Source organism: Nothobranchius furzeri, chromosome 8, assembly GCF_043380555.1.
Source record: "Nothobranchius furzeri strain GRZ-AD chromosome 8, NfurGRZ-RIMD1, whole genome shotgun sequence".
NCBI lineage: Eukaryota > Metazoa > Chordata > Actinopteri > Cyprinodontiformes > Nothobranchiidae > Nothobranchius > Nothobranchius furzeri.
Genome location: NC_091748.1, coordinates 62865945 through 62881176, shown reverse-complemented (window position 1 = coordinate 62881176; position 15232 = coordinate 62865945). Strand labels below are relative to the sequence as shown.

Sequence of the window (15232 nt, the reverse complement as noted above, 5' to 3'; positions counted from 1 at the left end):
ACTGCAAAAAGTGCCTCTGACTACTAAATTTTGGGTGTAATCTCCCAAGTGCTGATGCTGATATTTGATCATGACTGTTGGTCGAATCCCATCACAGTGGTATTTGAATGTCCATGGAATCTCGATGATAGCAAATGGAAATGTGAAAACTCAGGAGGCAGAAAATTGAATTAAAGGCGAAGAAGCAGCTTTTGTGCTTTAAACAGACCACTCCGTGCCTGCAGTAATGGATGTCACAGGATGGAGAAGCACGCTCACAATGACTCACGTATCCATGCATAGGAGTAAATATGTGTGTAACTTATCAGTTATACATCATAACAGTTTCATATTTTAAGCATTCTTGTGTGGATGCTTTTTTCTGTAGGATACTTGATTTATGCAGTGGTTTGTGTGCAAACACAAAAATATCGAAGAACACCTAATCACTGTAGCCATTTAGCTCAATTCTGTTTTCCTGGGAATATTTTTTTTCCTCTTGAGTGGTGGTCTGCGCTGCGTCTAGGACACCGGAAGTGACGTAAACACGCAGTAGCATGTTCGATGTAAAGCTTTGCTGCCGCGACCTAAACCTGCCCGGTGAGTTTACTGGAGTTCACGACTTTCTGCTTAGACTGCTTAGACTAGTGGAACCACACTCACGTTTAGCTGAAGTCATTAGTTTTAGTGGACAGACTTGAGCTTCTCCTTATTGGAGGCGTCGCAGTCGGGATTATTTTAGTGTCCGCGCGACTGTAGAAATGCGAATAATGAAGGTTTCCTGAAGAATAAACGCGATTTGTCAAATGACAGAAAGAAGATCACAGAGTCAATCAAGATGGATAACAGACGAAAGAAGAAACTGACATTCTTCACCATCGGTCTGATTTTTCTTCTGAGTGGAGTAGAATATGGTAAGATGGCTCAGTTATCCCAGTCAACGATATGTTGTTCACATATTAAGAAAAGATGTTTAGGCTCAATGTATTTAAAACATCTGAGAATATAGAGCTTGATCTTAATCTCTGTTGCATCACACACACACACACACACACACACACACACACACACACACACACACACACACACACATATATATATATATATATATATATATATATGTATATATATATAGTTGTCTGTGGCACGAAAATCGCCTGGATTGTTAGTTTAGTTGTGTTAAAATTTTAATCTCTGATCATCATTGCAGCATGCTCTGTCCAGCAGTAAAACAATAAGAAAAAAAAGTTAAATGTACTTTATACTCTCTTAGCCACGTTAAAATTACAAGACTCCAAATGTCAACCTCAGATGAAAAGAGGATTATTTAGATGATGCTTTTCCCTTCTTTTATTTTCAGAAATCTCACATCTAGTTTTTCAATACACAATCCAGTTGTTTTGCTGAAGTGGATCCACAAGTTTCACAATCTTTTGAACACAAAGAAAAGCAGCTCAATGAAATCAATGCAGTGCACATGTTTTGCCATATGCAGCAAGGGCAGCTTTATTATATCTGGTCAGGGGTGCTGTAAAGCGGTGAAAGATTAGGAAGATTCTAAGGGCCCACAGCTGTCAGGGACCCAAAAAAGTTTCAAAGTTGAATAAAAAATAAATAAAGTTTAAAAATTACAAGTACTTTACTTTGCAGCATTTTTCTCATTTAAGACATTAAACAAACAATATTTTAGTCTATATGAAATGTATATTTATTCAGAGGTCCCTGCTGTATTTTGACTAATTAATTTGAACCCCCCCCCCCCCCCCCCACATGGAAGAAGAAGTCGCAGTGAATCCTTAATTTTTATCAGTCATACGGAAATACTTGATTTCAAGAGGAAAGACAGCTGAAAATGAAGTTATGTAAAGCTTTGACACAACATGGAAATTTAATTAGATATCCAAATTTGAATTTTATCATCAAATAAAATTTTAGAATAAATAAACACATTTTAAGGGAGTAATAGGGAAAAGGAGATTAACACCTTTCAGCATGTGCATTTCCTGCTGTTTCCAGCAGTGACATTGCTAATTCTGTTGAAGGAAATTCACTGTTTAATGAGAGACAGCTGGTGAAAATGATATGTAAATAAGTAAGAATGCATGTAGACCTACATAATTAAGCAAAACTGAAACACTAATATAAAGTATATATATTATATTTTTTCTCCCTTCGAATCTGGGAGGGTGGGAACCCCAGCTTCAGCTATGGACGAGCCCCCAGGGGGCCCAACTTGATATTTTTTCATGGGGCCCAAAGTCTCTGGCAGCCCCCCTGTATCTGGTTCCCTTTCACACCACCATCAGTACATAACTGACCAAATAACAGCTTTACCTAGATGATGAAAGAATCTGAGTAATCACTTCCTGCATTCCGGTGTTGCTTTATTTTGGGTCATCTGACCACTTCATTGAGTTTAGATCGTATTTGCTTTGGGCTGTCCTTTGTCTGGGTGATAACACTGTTGAAGGAATTAAGGGAGAGAAAGAACCATCTCTGCAGCCAAAGCTTAAATGTTGTGTTTCCTTCAGCAGGACCTAGAATGATAAGACTGAATGTTGCAACATGATGACATCAACTAATCACTAACTATGTCTGCTCAGCTCCTTAGGGGGTTTGTTCAAAGATTATATAAGCTAATAAATGTTTATCTTTAGTCTTTTTTTAAAGGACTATGTAAGAATTTTACACTGAAATAATCACAAAACAGTCTAATATCTCAATTATGTTGGAATGAAGGTTACATTGACATAGATTTCCTTCTCAGCTGGCTGGGGGGTTTCCACTTCTTCTTATTTCAAAGTGGCCAAAGAGGGACGTAGTCATCGATTACAATCTGTCCCACCACAGGGTGGCCGAATCTGTGCTGGCAAATGGTGCAGAGCTGGCATTTGTAGTTTGACACTGTCCGGCAAAAATGCAGCAGCGTTTTAGTCATAAATCAGTAACAGGAGCGACCCAGAAGTTATTTCTTGTACCCCTAAGAAGCCACAGCATCTTTATGTTTTATTCTAATCAGTGACGTCTCTACATTAGGGGCCAGTGGGGCCGGACCCCACCAGATGGCACTGTGGAGCTCTATGCTTGCTCAAAGCAATACTTTGCAACTTTTTCATATTTTAAAATCGTTTTCTTGAGCTAGTATGTTCTAAAATGACCCTTTACAGGGTTAATGAAATGCCACCCAGCCCCCTATGCTCCCTGTGGCCAGAATACTGCATTTGCAACTTCACATCTGCCAGTCTTTTGGACTTAAAAAAAATTGAGCTTACATTCCTGAGTCTTGACTTTCTGGTTCCAGCATGTTTTCTGTATGTTTTAGATCGTTAACACAGCTGATTTGTTTAATTTAGTGATGAATCCTTCTTGTAGAGACCGAGGAAGGCTGAAGAGCCAGCTGTTAGATTAATGCCTCTTTCCGGAGCATTTCTCTTATCCGAAGGCACCATCTAGTGGCTCACAAGCATATCACACAAATAATTTCTTCGTTGTTTTTTTTAATGGCGACTTCACGTTTCTAGTTTATTTATGTCCTTCTGTTGCTGACACACAGAGCTAAAACAAGTTGTTTTACAAGTATTATTCTTATGTCATGTTGTTTTCTCATATATTTATATTTTAGAGACTTACTTGACTGTGAAAAGTTAATCAACTCTGCATCAGCTGAGGTATTCCTTAAGTTTGAAGCATATAATTGGTAATTTAATGCTATTGGTTAGTTCTGGTCGGCGCTCAGTGTCCTATTCCACGGAGCTCTGCGGGGCAGGGGGCGTGCTTAGCAAAATAAAGAAAAAGACGTTATACTTACATTATATCACAGTACACGATAAGATAATAACATTTACGGATTTCTGAAAAACCATACATAATTTCTGAAAGGAGAAAACTCTGGACAGATACTTTAAGGTGTTATGAAGACGAACACACAGCAAGGAGATAGGTTTTACTTTTGGTTCTACAAACGGACACTAGGGGGAGCTAAAGGCAAACAAAAACTGCCTAGTTCCACTTGAATGTAATTAGTGGAACAGAGTGGTTTGTTTTGGAGTTATATTGAATAAAAAACCATTCTGTCACCATGAAGATTCTGTTATATACCAGGATACTGCCAGGATATTGACAAGCTCAGTAGGTTAAACAAACGTTGAAACTCAGAAAGGTAGTGAGTAATGCACTTGTTTTGAAAATGGCTGCAGTAACAAAATTTGACCACAGGATGTCATTCTTCATTCTCACATTGTGCACCTTTAATTAGTGGTCTCTCAGTCTACACCCCAGCTTCTTTTAAGTTCCACCTAAATGATCAAGGGAGTTTCAGTGAAAATCCTAAAGACATTAAAGGGATTTTTGGGGTATAAGTGTATAAAATCCTCTCCAATTTAAAAAATGTCGTATAGCTTTTGCAACTTTATTGTATGACCCTTTAGGCAGTTTTTAATTTAGGATTACATGGGTATTTTGGCAGAAATATTAAATATTCTTGCCGTCCTTGATGCTTTGGATGGACTGTTAATGCTTTACACTTTATGAAAAATATTTTTTGGGGAATGTTTTGCTGCTTTAGAGATATGCACTTTAGTTGTGGTTGGTCCAGACTAGCCGTTAGCTCATCAGTCTCGTAGGATATAAACTACTTCTCCAAATAGAAGCTATTCAGGAAGCCATCTATGAATAAGACAGTAACCATTTCTATATTTTTATACAGAAACACATTTGGGACAGCAGTGACTCAGGAGCTAGAGCTGGTTGTCCAGTAATTGGAAGATTGCAGGTTCAATCCCAGCTCCGACCAGAGAATGCTGCCGATGTGTCCTTGGGCAAGACATTTAACCCACCTTGCCTGCTGGTGGTGGTCGGAAGGACAGGTGGTGCCTGTGTTTGGCAGACTTGCCTCTGTCAGTGCGTCCCAGGGCAGCTGTGGCTACATCATCACCAGCGTGTGAATGACTGATCGAATTGTGAAGCGTCTTGGGGGGTTGTAGAACCCTCAGAAGTTGCTATACAAATACAGGCCATTTACCATTTTAAAATGACCTATAAAACCCCTCTAAACTGTGCAATATCTTCTGCTTCAAAGGTAAACATTTAAATCTATTAATTAGAGAAATGAAGAAAATTTCTCTAAATAATCCAAGTTATAATGTTGCATTCTAATAACCAAAAGACACATTATTATTTTCAGTTCATTAAGTTTTTGACATTGACTTTTTCTTACTTTTCTGAGTTATCACTAATGACGTGAATCCCTTCTGTTTCCCCAGCTGTTATATTACCTACAATATGGCGGTATTTACAGACGTTGGAAGCAGCGCCATATTTCCTGGGTTTGGCCCTGTCAGCGTTCAGTTTCAGTGGTCTTTTGGCGGGACCGCTCTTTGGACACTGGTCAGACAGAACAAGAACCACAAAGAAAATCATCTTGCTTTGCAACTTTTTTGAGATAGTTGGTGAGTCCACAAATCACACTTTGTTATCCGCGTATACAAATGAATAAAGTTTCTACTTCACCTTTGCTGTCATAAACAAACAACATGTTTTGGTGTTTTCTTTAAATTGAAGCATTCATATATTTCTTATCTATTATTTTTGTTGTGCAGGTAATTTCATGTACTTCATGGGCTACTCCAAGTGGCTCCTACTGTCAAGTAGATTTGTAGCAGGTGAGTTTGTTCGCATTCAAAGCATCAGTCAGTCTAAACTTCTGTAGAAATCATTAATCTAACTCTGATGCACAAGAGGGTACAATTATAAATTACTTTTATATTATTGAGCAAATTTTGCACTGCTCCAAACGGTGGCACCCCTAGAAATTTTTCATAGGGGGTAGAACATGAGTCCAGTGAAAATTGTGGGGTGGCACATCAAATTGGTTCCTGTGGTACCTCTGGGAGACATAATCTGATTCAGATTAATTTATTAATGACCACACAGCAAGTTGGTGGAATTTCTTTTCAGTACAGCATGGCATGCTCACATCTCACATCTCTGTGTCTTCACACCACAGTCCACATTCAATGGCAGGAACACATAGACATTTCAGGAAAAGACTTGATTTAGTGACCGTACAAGCTGTCGGGAAGAAACTGTGCCAGCCCGACTTTAAATTTTTTCAGTTGTCTAAGGAAGAATAAACGTTTATTTGCTTTTTTTGTAAATTTGATCTGTGTGCTTTTTCCATTTAAGGTTATTATTGACGAGTGTACCTAGATATTTGTATGACTCTGTGATTGTAATGGGTTGGTTGGAAGCTGAGTTGGGTATCTTTTGTGTGGGAGAGCGGGAAAAGTCAATGAGTTCCTGTGTTTTTAATGTGTTGAGCTCTAGGTTGTTGTCTTGACACCGTGTGACTGCACAGCTAACCTGTTCCCGATAGTATAGTTCATTATTGTTAGTGATCAGACCAATGATGGTGGTGTCATCTGCATATTTGATATTCATTCTTTTTCACTGAAAAGTAATATGCTTCCAACTCATTTATCTCAGATCTGAGAAAACATTTTTAGAAAAAAGACAAAATTCCTTGTTATTTCTGTGATTTTGTCAAATCGACAGATTTAAATTAACGGGAAAAGGGACAGGGTTTCCCCCAGAAACCTCACTAAGTCCGGCAGACTGTGAGAGCGGGGGTAGGGGGCACACGCTTGGCCTGGCGGCTTGTAAAGCGTTGGCGGACACCCTGGGGGATCTCCTTGTCTAATTTCTCTCAGAACCTGGAACTAATCAGAAAAGCAGCCTCCCATGTACATCCTTGATGCTGGGTTGTAATACATAGTCTGTATCGTGGTAATGAACCCATCTCCAAATTTTATATTCTTTTAACCCTCTGATGCATGAATTATGAAATCTTCAACCATGATTTTTTAAACAATTTTTTTCATTAATCTTTAGGTGTGAATGAAACAAATTTCAACAAATATTTTTTGTAACATTTTGTTAATTTACAAATAATTTATTACATGTCCATCTCAGTGGACAGCGTGCATTCTGAACATGAAATATGTTGGCTTGACTTGCTGAAGCTCAAATGGAGGGGCTCACATGCAATAAAGTCTTCAACAGCTGTGCTTAATAGCAAAAATAAAGAAATAACAATTTTGAGTACCTGTCCACTGTAGTGACCATTATGCATCAAAGGGTTAAAGTTATCCACAAATAAGAAAATTCTACTCGATTAAAGGCTATTCCACATCTCAGAGCAACAGTCCACAGGGTGGCGGTAACCTATACAATGCATAAGAGACCCTGAATCAGTTTTTGAACTCTAAATTCAACAGACTCTTGACCCTTTATTTTTTGCAGTGTGTTAGGATCAAACATTTACCCAAAGCTATTCAAACACAACAAACTGATTAAAAGGTTAAATACACAAAACAAGTAAATGAGCAGAAATGTAATTTGACAATAATCTTTTATTAAGTTTTTCAGCAATTTGAATATACAATTAAATAAAATTTAACTGCAGCACCAGGGTGCCCACAGATGTGCCTGACTTTATATTGGTTCCTTTAAAGAGGTATGTCGGGTGAAGCAGATATAAAAAATGTTAAATATTGTTCCGAAATATTGACTGACCAATAAATCCCCTCACAATGTTTCTGGTTTAGCAAGTTTTATTAGCAAAGATCAGATCACGTTACACTATATTAAAAATGAATTTAAACCAGATGTAAAAATGTTATCTGAAAAATTCCTCAGGGATTGGTACTGGCGCAGGATCGTCTATCTTTGGCTTCCTGACTCGAAGCACTGCTCCGGAGGATCGGGCCACTGTGTTTGCTGCTGTCATGGCTTGTCGACAGGCTGGCCTTCTGATTGGTTGGAGTTTTTTCTTCTGAATTATGATAGTTTTATTTGTGCAATATTCTCTCAGATTAGGTGGGATTTGGGAGATTATTTGTATTTAAAATGTATATTTTACCTTTCACCAGGTCCTGCATTTAACATCTTTCTGCGGCTTAGTAATTTCCATGTTGGTCCTTTTATTGTCAACAAATATACTGCCCCTGGGGTAAGGAATAGAGCGAGATAATATGCATGGATATTTGAACCTATTTCTCATATTCCTGCCTTCACCGAGAAACCACGCTCCTCTTCTCCCTCTTGCAGTTGTTCATGTGTTTGCTGTGGATGCTCCTTCAACTGGCCGTGTTCTTCATGTACTGGGATTTACCACAGCTGGAAAGGAGAAAGACCATTGACAGTCCAAAGCTCAGCGGGGAAGGGAACATGCCAGGGGCTGTAGTAAACAATGAGGATGAAGGTGAGGAGGAGGTGAAACCACTAATCGCTTCCCAGGAGCTGTTGGGGTCGTACGGCTCAGTGGTGATATCAAACCATGCCCACGTGGCATTCAGCTCCTCGCTGAATCACGTTCATTCTTCACCCGCTTCTCCTGAGATGTCGCAGAGCCACAAGTGCCTCCAACCTGCGAGAAGTGGCAGCTTGTCCAGAGGTATTTGACTCACTTTTTAAGTAGACTACTCTGGGCCACGTTACAAAGCTGTCATTTTTAATCATAAAATTTGTGCAAAAACGTTGCCGTTCAACTCTTTAATTCATGATTGATTTGAAAATGAATGCCGTACCTTTTTGTTTTTGCAGAGTTCCTGAGAGAAGAGGTGGTCGTGCTTCTGGCTGCTCAGTTCATCACCCTTTTTAATCAGACAGCGCTTGAGGTGCATTCACTTACACAGACAAAAAAAACAACCCTTGTGACTGTGCAGTGTTGACATGGTGGAGATGCATTTAGTTACTATGCTGCTCACATATGGAATCAGCTTCCCCATGACCTCAGATGTGCCCCAACCCTAGTGTTGTTTAAAACAAAACTAAAAACCCTAATGTACTCATCAGCCTTTAAATGAATTGTTTCTTATGCTGCATCGTCTCCACTGTAATCTGCGCTGTAACTGTGTTCTCCTTTAGCTCTAAACAGTAATTCTATCTATGTGTATTTTAATTTGTGTTTTCATATCATGTCCTGATAATTGTAAAGCACATCTGTGTTTGAAATGGGCTCTATAAATAAAGCTGCCTTGCCTATAAGCTAACCAAAAGAATACTGACATGAAAAGGCACGTCGCCACCTACTGTACTGGAGTGGAACGAACTTTATTCGAGAGGCCGGTTTTCTAATGCGCATGTAAACATGGATTAAGACTCCCAGCTTATTACAGTAAGATCGGCCAGGATCGACTTAGATGTTGGTCAGTGTGCTTGTAACCACACCGACTGAAAGCAGACTCATCGGTTTTGCCACATGGACTGCAGTACCCAAATTTAATTTTAAATTTAATTAATTTATTTAATAATCAGGACAGTGCATGTTAACATCAGTCACGCTGAAACATGCCAGAGTTAGACATAGGCTAGTTTACATCTGTAGTCCTGTGCCAGTTGTACAGTCGGCATTCTAGGGAGGACATTATAAAACACCTATACACTCATAAGTAAATTATATGAAGATTGCTATAGAAAAGCTTCATTAGTCTGGTACAAAATTGGACATCATATTAATCCAATGTAGAAAAAAAGTAGCATGAAAGCAGTATTAAATAAATATTAGTAACAAAATGAACAGGATGATAGGTCTAAGTAGCGAATGCAAAAAAGGTTAGAGTACACACGGAGATAAAAAATAAAGGGGCAACATGCTGCAACAACGGGCTGTTAAGATGCAACTTATAAAAGATCTGATTGACTTTATTCTTAAAAGCATAAACATGCAATAAATTAGGGCAGTATTAATATTATTAGTAAAAGTGTACAACATGCAGTAATTACTGTTAAGAGTCAATGGACAATACAGCCTAAGAACACAGGATGGCAGCGCAGGAGGTCAGAGTTGACAGGTTTGATTATTGATGAGCCAGTTTTTCAAATGGGTGCGGAATAAGGCGTATGTACAGATGACCACAGGATGTCATTCTTACTTCAGATGTAATTTGACAGTAAAATTATTACTGAACATGCAATTTACTTTTAATTGTGCAACAGAGAAAAAACTGCCTATATTCTCTGAATAATGACCGTCTGCTTTTCTGCCTTATTCCCTCTTTCCTCAGACTATGGTGACCCCCTTAACCCAAAAATATTTTAACTTTGGGGAGCTGGAGAACAGCGTGATGTACTGCCTCGGTGGTGTGGTGGTGATCACTGGATTCCTGTTTGTTCGCTGGCTGAGTCGACACGTTGCAGAGAGGGTGGTCCTTGCCATCGGTCTGGCCATTTGCAACATCTCCTGCATTTGGTGCCTGATTTTCCTGGCTAACCCTTTAGGTCAGGCAGGACTCTCTGCATGTGCATTAAAACAAGATGCATTCCTCTGGGAACCATCTTTTCTAAGCTAATATCCATATTGATTGAACTGGTTATTTGTTTGTGTTTTTATTGAATTCTCGTCTTCTGTAGGTGGTTACTCATGGCAGCTGACAGAGTTTATCATCGGGGTGTTCCTGCAGGTTTTGGGTTTACCGTTTGTAGCTGTGGCTCAGGTTTCCCTCTTCTCTAAAATAACCTCAGAGAGAACTCAAGGTGAGAAACAGCACCATCTAGTGGAAAAGTGGCATTATACTCTTTCCTGTATTGACTGACTCTGTCCCTGCAGGTTTTAGTCAGGGTGTACGTCGCTCAGTGGGGGGTCTTGCTACCATCCTGGGCCCGCTGTGGGCCGGTGGTCTCACTGAGAACATGTATATCATGATGGGTGCTATGGTGGCGCTGCTGGTGCTGCTAACGGTAGGTACAGTCGTTCTGAGTGAGTGGAGTGCAAAAAGACTTTTATGACCAGAAATGTTAAAATGCTGTTTGAATAAAATGAAATAAAATTGGGGAAATACATTTTTCTCATGATTTTTTTTATAACTATATTTTAGAAGAAATAATATTTTGAAGCTGTGCATTCCTAAAAGCAACTTTATGTGCATCTGTTTGTAAATTAGTGGTTTAATGTAAATACTGTAGGTGCATTTTAAAAATATTAGTTCTTATTATAATAAATCACTTCAGTCTATGCAACCCTCTCTTATGAAAAATTCTATGAGGGAAAAAAGATGGCAAAAAACTCTTTTATATTCAGAGTTTATTTAGATTTTTTCAATACTTTTTAATTTTTACAAGTTACTATATTCTGAAGGGAAGTTATTAAACGAGTAAAAAAGGAGAAGAAAAATAGAAAATATGTTAAACCAGCATGAAATTGCCTCATGTTAATTTCTCTTTGCTTTTTTAATTATTATTTCTATTATAGGTGATGCTGGCTTTCTCTTACAACCGTTTGGTGGAACCTTCTCAGGAGCACATGGAAAGTTCACACATATGTACTTAAAGCTCCAGCTTTTTAGAAGAAACCCAAGGTACACTAACTGTGTGTGTGTGTGTGTGTGTGTGTGTGTGTGTGTGTGTGTGTGTTTCAAACCTGAATTTTAGGTTTTATGCAAAAGCAGAACTAGACAAGTCATAATTTCCACCATAGAGAATAAAAATGAAGAAGCTGAACTGAGTTCCATTTAAAATGACACATTTTTGTTATCGCTTTTGGTTGTTTTACTTTATTATTATTATTATTATTATTATTATTATTATTATTATTATTATTATTATTAGGTTATTATTAGGTGGTTCCTCTTTACAAGTCTGGCAATATAAGCATCAATTTAGAAACTACAGACCGGTCTCCTTGTTACCTCATTTTTCAAAGATATTGGAAAAAATTTACAATGACAAGCTGGAAAAATTTGTAGAAAAAAAATTGCATTTTATTGGACAGGCAGTATGGTTTCAGATCAGGTAGATCTACCGCACAAGCTCTAATGGAATTGTTTGAAGACATATCCACAACGCTTGATCAGAAAAAATATGTTCTGGGAATTTTTATTGATTTGAAGAAAGCCTTTGATACAGTCGATCACAAAATACTTATATCAAAAATGGAGAAGTATGGTATAAGGGAGACAGCTCTCAATTGGCTAAAAAGTTATTTGAGTAACAGAGCTCAGTATGTCCAGCTGGGTTATCACAAGTCTAGCTGTCTCGAAGTTCACTGGAGTTCCGCAAGGGTCGGTACTCGGCCCGAAGTTATTTCTTTTATATTTAAATGATATCTACACAACTTCAAATTTATTTAAATTTATTATGTTTGCTGATGATACAAATATCTTGTGTTCAGCAGAAGATATACAGCAACTTGTACAAAAGGTCCAGAAATAATTGAGTAAGCTTAAGAATTGGTTTAATAAAAACAAACTGTCGTTAAATGTCAGCAAAACAAAGTTTATGTTATTTGGAAATAAAAGAAGTAGTAAAGAGATCTATTTGACTGTTAATGAAATAGCCATTGAAAGAGTGTATGAAATTAGGTTTTTGGGGATATTGATTGATCATAAGCTCTGTTGAAAGCCATACATAGAATATGTGTGTTCTAAATTAGCCAGAAGCATTGGGATAATAAATAAAACAAGATATTCCCTACCACAGAAAGCACTACACACACTTTATTGTACTATGATTCTACCATACTTATCATATTGTGTCGAAGTATGGGGTAATACTTATAAATCAAATTTATTAAAGATTTGTGTTCTCCAAAAAAGAGTGGTAAGGATAATTACTAAGTCTAGATATAGAGATCATACAACTCCATTATTCTATAATTCCAGATTACTCAAAATTTTTGACCTTATTCAATTTTAAACTGTCCAAGTACCATATAGGGCCATGATGGGTGTACTACCGGGTAATTAGCAAAGGATGTTTAAAACTCATGAAGAAGGTTATGAATTGAGAGGCGTTAAAAACTTACTTTTTCCATTATACCGAACAACTATGAAAAGTATGTGTGTATCTGTATGTGGTATCAAACTGTGGAATAAACTTGATGTGACTTTAAAATTATGTAAAAACATTAGATCATTTAAAATATTGTATAAACAACTTATAATTGACTCATACATAAATAGCAAGTGATAAAAATGGTAATTGATTGCAAATGGAATATTTTGTTTTGTTGTTTATTGGTTTTGTTTTTCCTTTTCTGTAGATTCATGTGAACAATTGTTTGTAACTGTATTTTTATGTAGCAAGGTGAAGATAGAACGACCTGCATAAAGAAAAGTTTTTTTTCTTTCAAATTTGCTAATGTGAGCAAATGTGATTTATTAACTGAATTGGGGCTGGACTAGATAAGCTTTTGCTTCTTCCAGTTCCCTCTCAAACGGTTTTATGTTATTGTATGTTTTGTATTGTTTTCTTCAACAGCATATGTTAATCGTATTCCACATTTTTAAATTTTTATGCACCAGGAATATGGAGGAGTGCATATGCAATTTGATGTTTTCAATGGTTTGAGATAAATAAACAAATAAATAAATAAATAATAAATAAATAATAATTATAAGTATTATTAATATTGCTATAATAATAATCATTATTATTATGGAGATTTACTTCTTTGATATATTGTCTTTTGCATTTTCAGAATGCCCTGTGTTATTATGTTTTCTTTAATGTAATTTTAGAGCATAAAAGAGGACTTGCATGATTTTTATTGGAGCAGATGGCATTTTATGCTTATATTCAAATATATAGATTAATAATTACATTTCTGTTCCTCTGCTTATATATAATTATTTGTAAGCCATTGCATTTATTTTTTGTTGCTGTTGTTTTTACATTCATATATTTTCCCCATTGACTGGAATGTAGAAAGTTGGCAGATGTTTTATATACATTATTAATGTATTTATTTGTCTATTATTTTATTTTTTTTAGTCTCTGTAAGAACCCAGCTGGACTTTGCCACCCTGCACCTTTGTTTTGTGTCGAGGGACTGCCCGGAGACTCCTAAAAGAAGCTGTTTGGACTGAGCAGGTTGTTTGGGTAGAGGCTGGTCGATGGACTCAAACCGAGTATACTATTGCAGCGTGTTTCCCATGGAAATAAAGAACCAAGCTAGTGGTGCATGTAAAAAGTGTCACAGGCACCAAAAAGGTGCATCACTCATCCGACACATTCTGTTTCAGCATGATGCAGCATAAGATGCACTCCTAATCTAATAAACATGTATTTTTGTTATTTTGTCTTAAATAATTAGGCATCCTAATTTTTTACCTGTGGCAAAATGGAACTTCTAAAAATAAAATATTTGCAAATGTTTGCATATATTTTATTTTATTTCAGTGATGTTTAATAATTTCAACTGTATGATTTAATAAATCAGTGTGACAAAAGTTACCCTAATGACTCTAACATCCAAATCAGACTTTATTAGGAAAGATAATACATAGGAATTCATTAAAAATAAAAAAAACATGCAACAAATAAAACACTATTGTATCTAATTTGTTGTTTGAAATTGAATATTGACTCATGTTTGTAAATATATATGTAATGACCAAACTTAAAAAATGAAATTAGATTATTTTTTTCTTTGTCAATAAAATTATTTTTCAAATTAGACCTCACCCCCTCCCTTGAATTCATTGGTGGTTCAGAATGTATGTGAGAGTGTAAAAAGTCTGTAGCAGCAAAGAATTAATTGGTTTTAATTTAACTGCATTAAGATTTGTATTTTATGGTTTTGTCTTTTGGACCAGAAGTAGTCACATTGGCAGAGGCGTGTCTAGGGAGTGGCCTGGGGTAGGACCCACCCTACAGATTTGGAAAACAAATAAGCTTAAAAAAAATTCATGCCTCTTAACAACATTCTAACATGCAGTAAAGCTATAAATATATTGTTGAGAGTTAATTTTTTTGTTTTTGTCTAGAGACCTTCAATAACTCACTGACAAAATGTTCAAAGCTAATTTATTGCATTAAAGAAATCTTTTACAGATCTAATAAAAATAAATTCCAGCAAAAGGATAAAGCTTTTGCTGAAGCGGTTCGCAGCCGAGTGTGAAGCAGCAGGAATGAGAATCAGCTCCTCTAAATTCGAGACCATGGTCTTGAGTCGGAAAAGGGTAGAATGCCTTCTCCGTGTCGGAGATGAGGTCCTGTCCCAAGTGGAGGAAGTATTTATAGGCGAATTGGTGCTGCGTCTGCAGTGATGCAGGCATTGTACCGAACTGTTGTGGTGAAAAGAGAGCTGAGCCTGATCTATGCTCCTACCCTCACCTGTGACCGAAAGAATGAGATCATGGATACAAGTGAGTTTTCTCTGCAGGGTGGCTAGGCTCTCCCTTAGAAATAGAGCGAGAAGCTTGGTCATCTAGGAGGGGCTCTGAGTAGACCCGCTGCTCCCCCACGTGAAGTTGAG

The 15232-nt window shown here is 37.1% G+C and overlaps 1 protein-coding gene across 2 annotated transcripts; it reads left to right on the top strand.

The window, feature by feature from the left end:
- The first annotated feature begins 265 nt into the window (after positions 1 to 265).
- mfsd8l1 (major facilitator superfamily domain containing 8-like 1) lies at positions 266 to 14438 on the top strand. Of its 2 annotated transcripts, XM_015970718.3 has the most exons (13): positions 266 to 579; positions 793 to 893; positions 5241 to 5426; positions 5577 to 5639; positions 7675 to 7794; positions 7908 to 7987; positions 8086 to 8431; positions 8581 to 8654; positions 10044 to 10257; positions 10390 to 10512; positions 10586 to 10716; positions 11228 to 11333; positions 13747 to 14438. In XM_015970718.3, exons 2-12 carry the CDS (start codon positions 818 to 820, stop codon positions 11303 to 11305), a joined length of 1491 nt encoding a protein of 496 aa, XP_015826204.1. In that variant the 5' UTR covers positions 266 to 579; positions 793 to 817; the 3' UTR covers positions 11306 to 11333; positions 13747 to 14438. The 2 variants fall into 2 exon arrangements, with proteins under 2 accessions (XP_015826204.1, XP_070410296.1); XM_070554195.1 differs by lacking the exon at positions 266 to 579 and having other exon boundaries at positions 586 to 893.
- Positions 14439 to 15232: the final 794 nt, after the last annotated feature.

What these genes read in the sequence shown, in the direction of transcription:
- mfsd8l1 (XM_015970718.3), top strand. Translation starts at nt 818, where the DNA reads ATGGATAACAGACGAAAGAAGAAACTGACATTCTTCACCATCGGTCTG. An exon ending in ACAGGCTGGCCTTCTGATTG is followed by an intron (nt 7,795 to 7,907) that starts GTTGGAGTTTTT and finishes ACCTTTCACCAG; the next exon opens with GTCCTGCATTTAACATCTTT. An exon ending in TTTCCTGGCTAACCCTTTAG is followed by an intron (nt 10,258 to 10,389) that starts GTCAGGCAGGAC and finishes CGTCTTCTGTAG; the next exon opens with GTGGTTACTCATGGCAGCTG.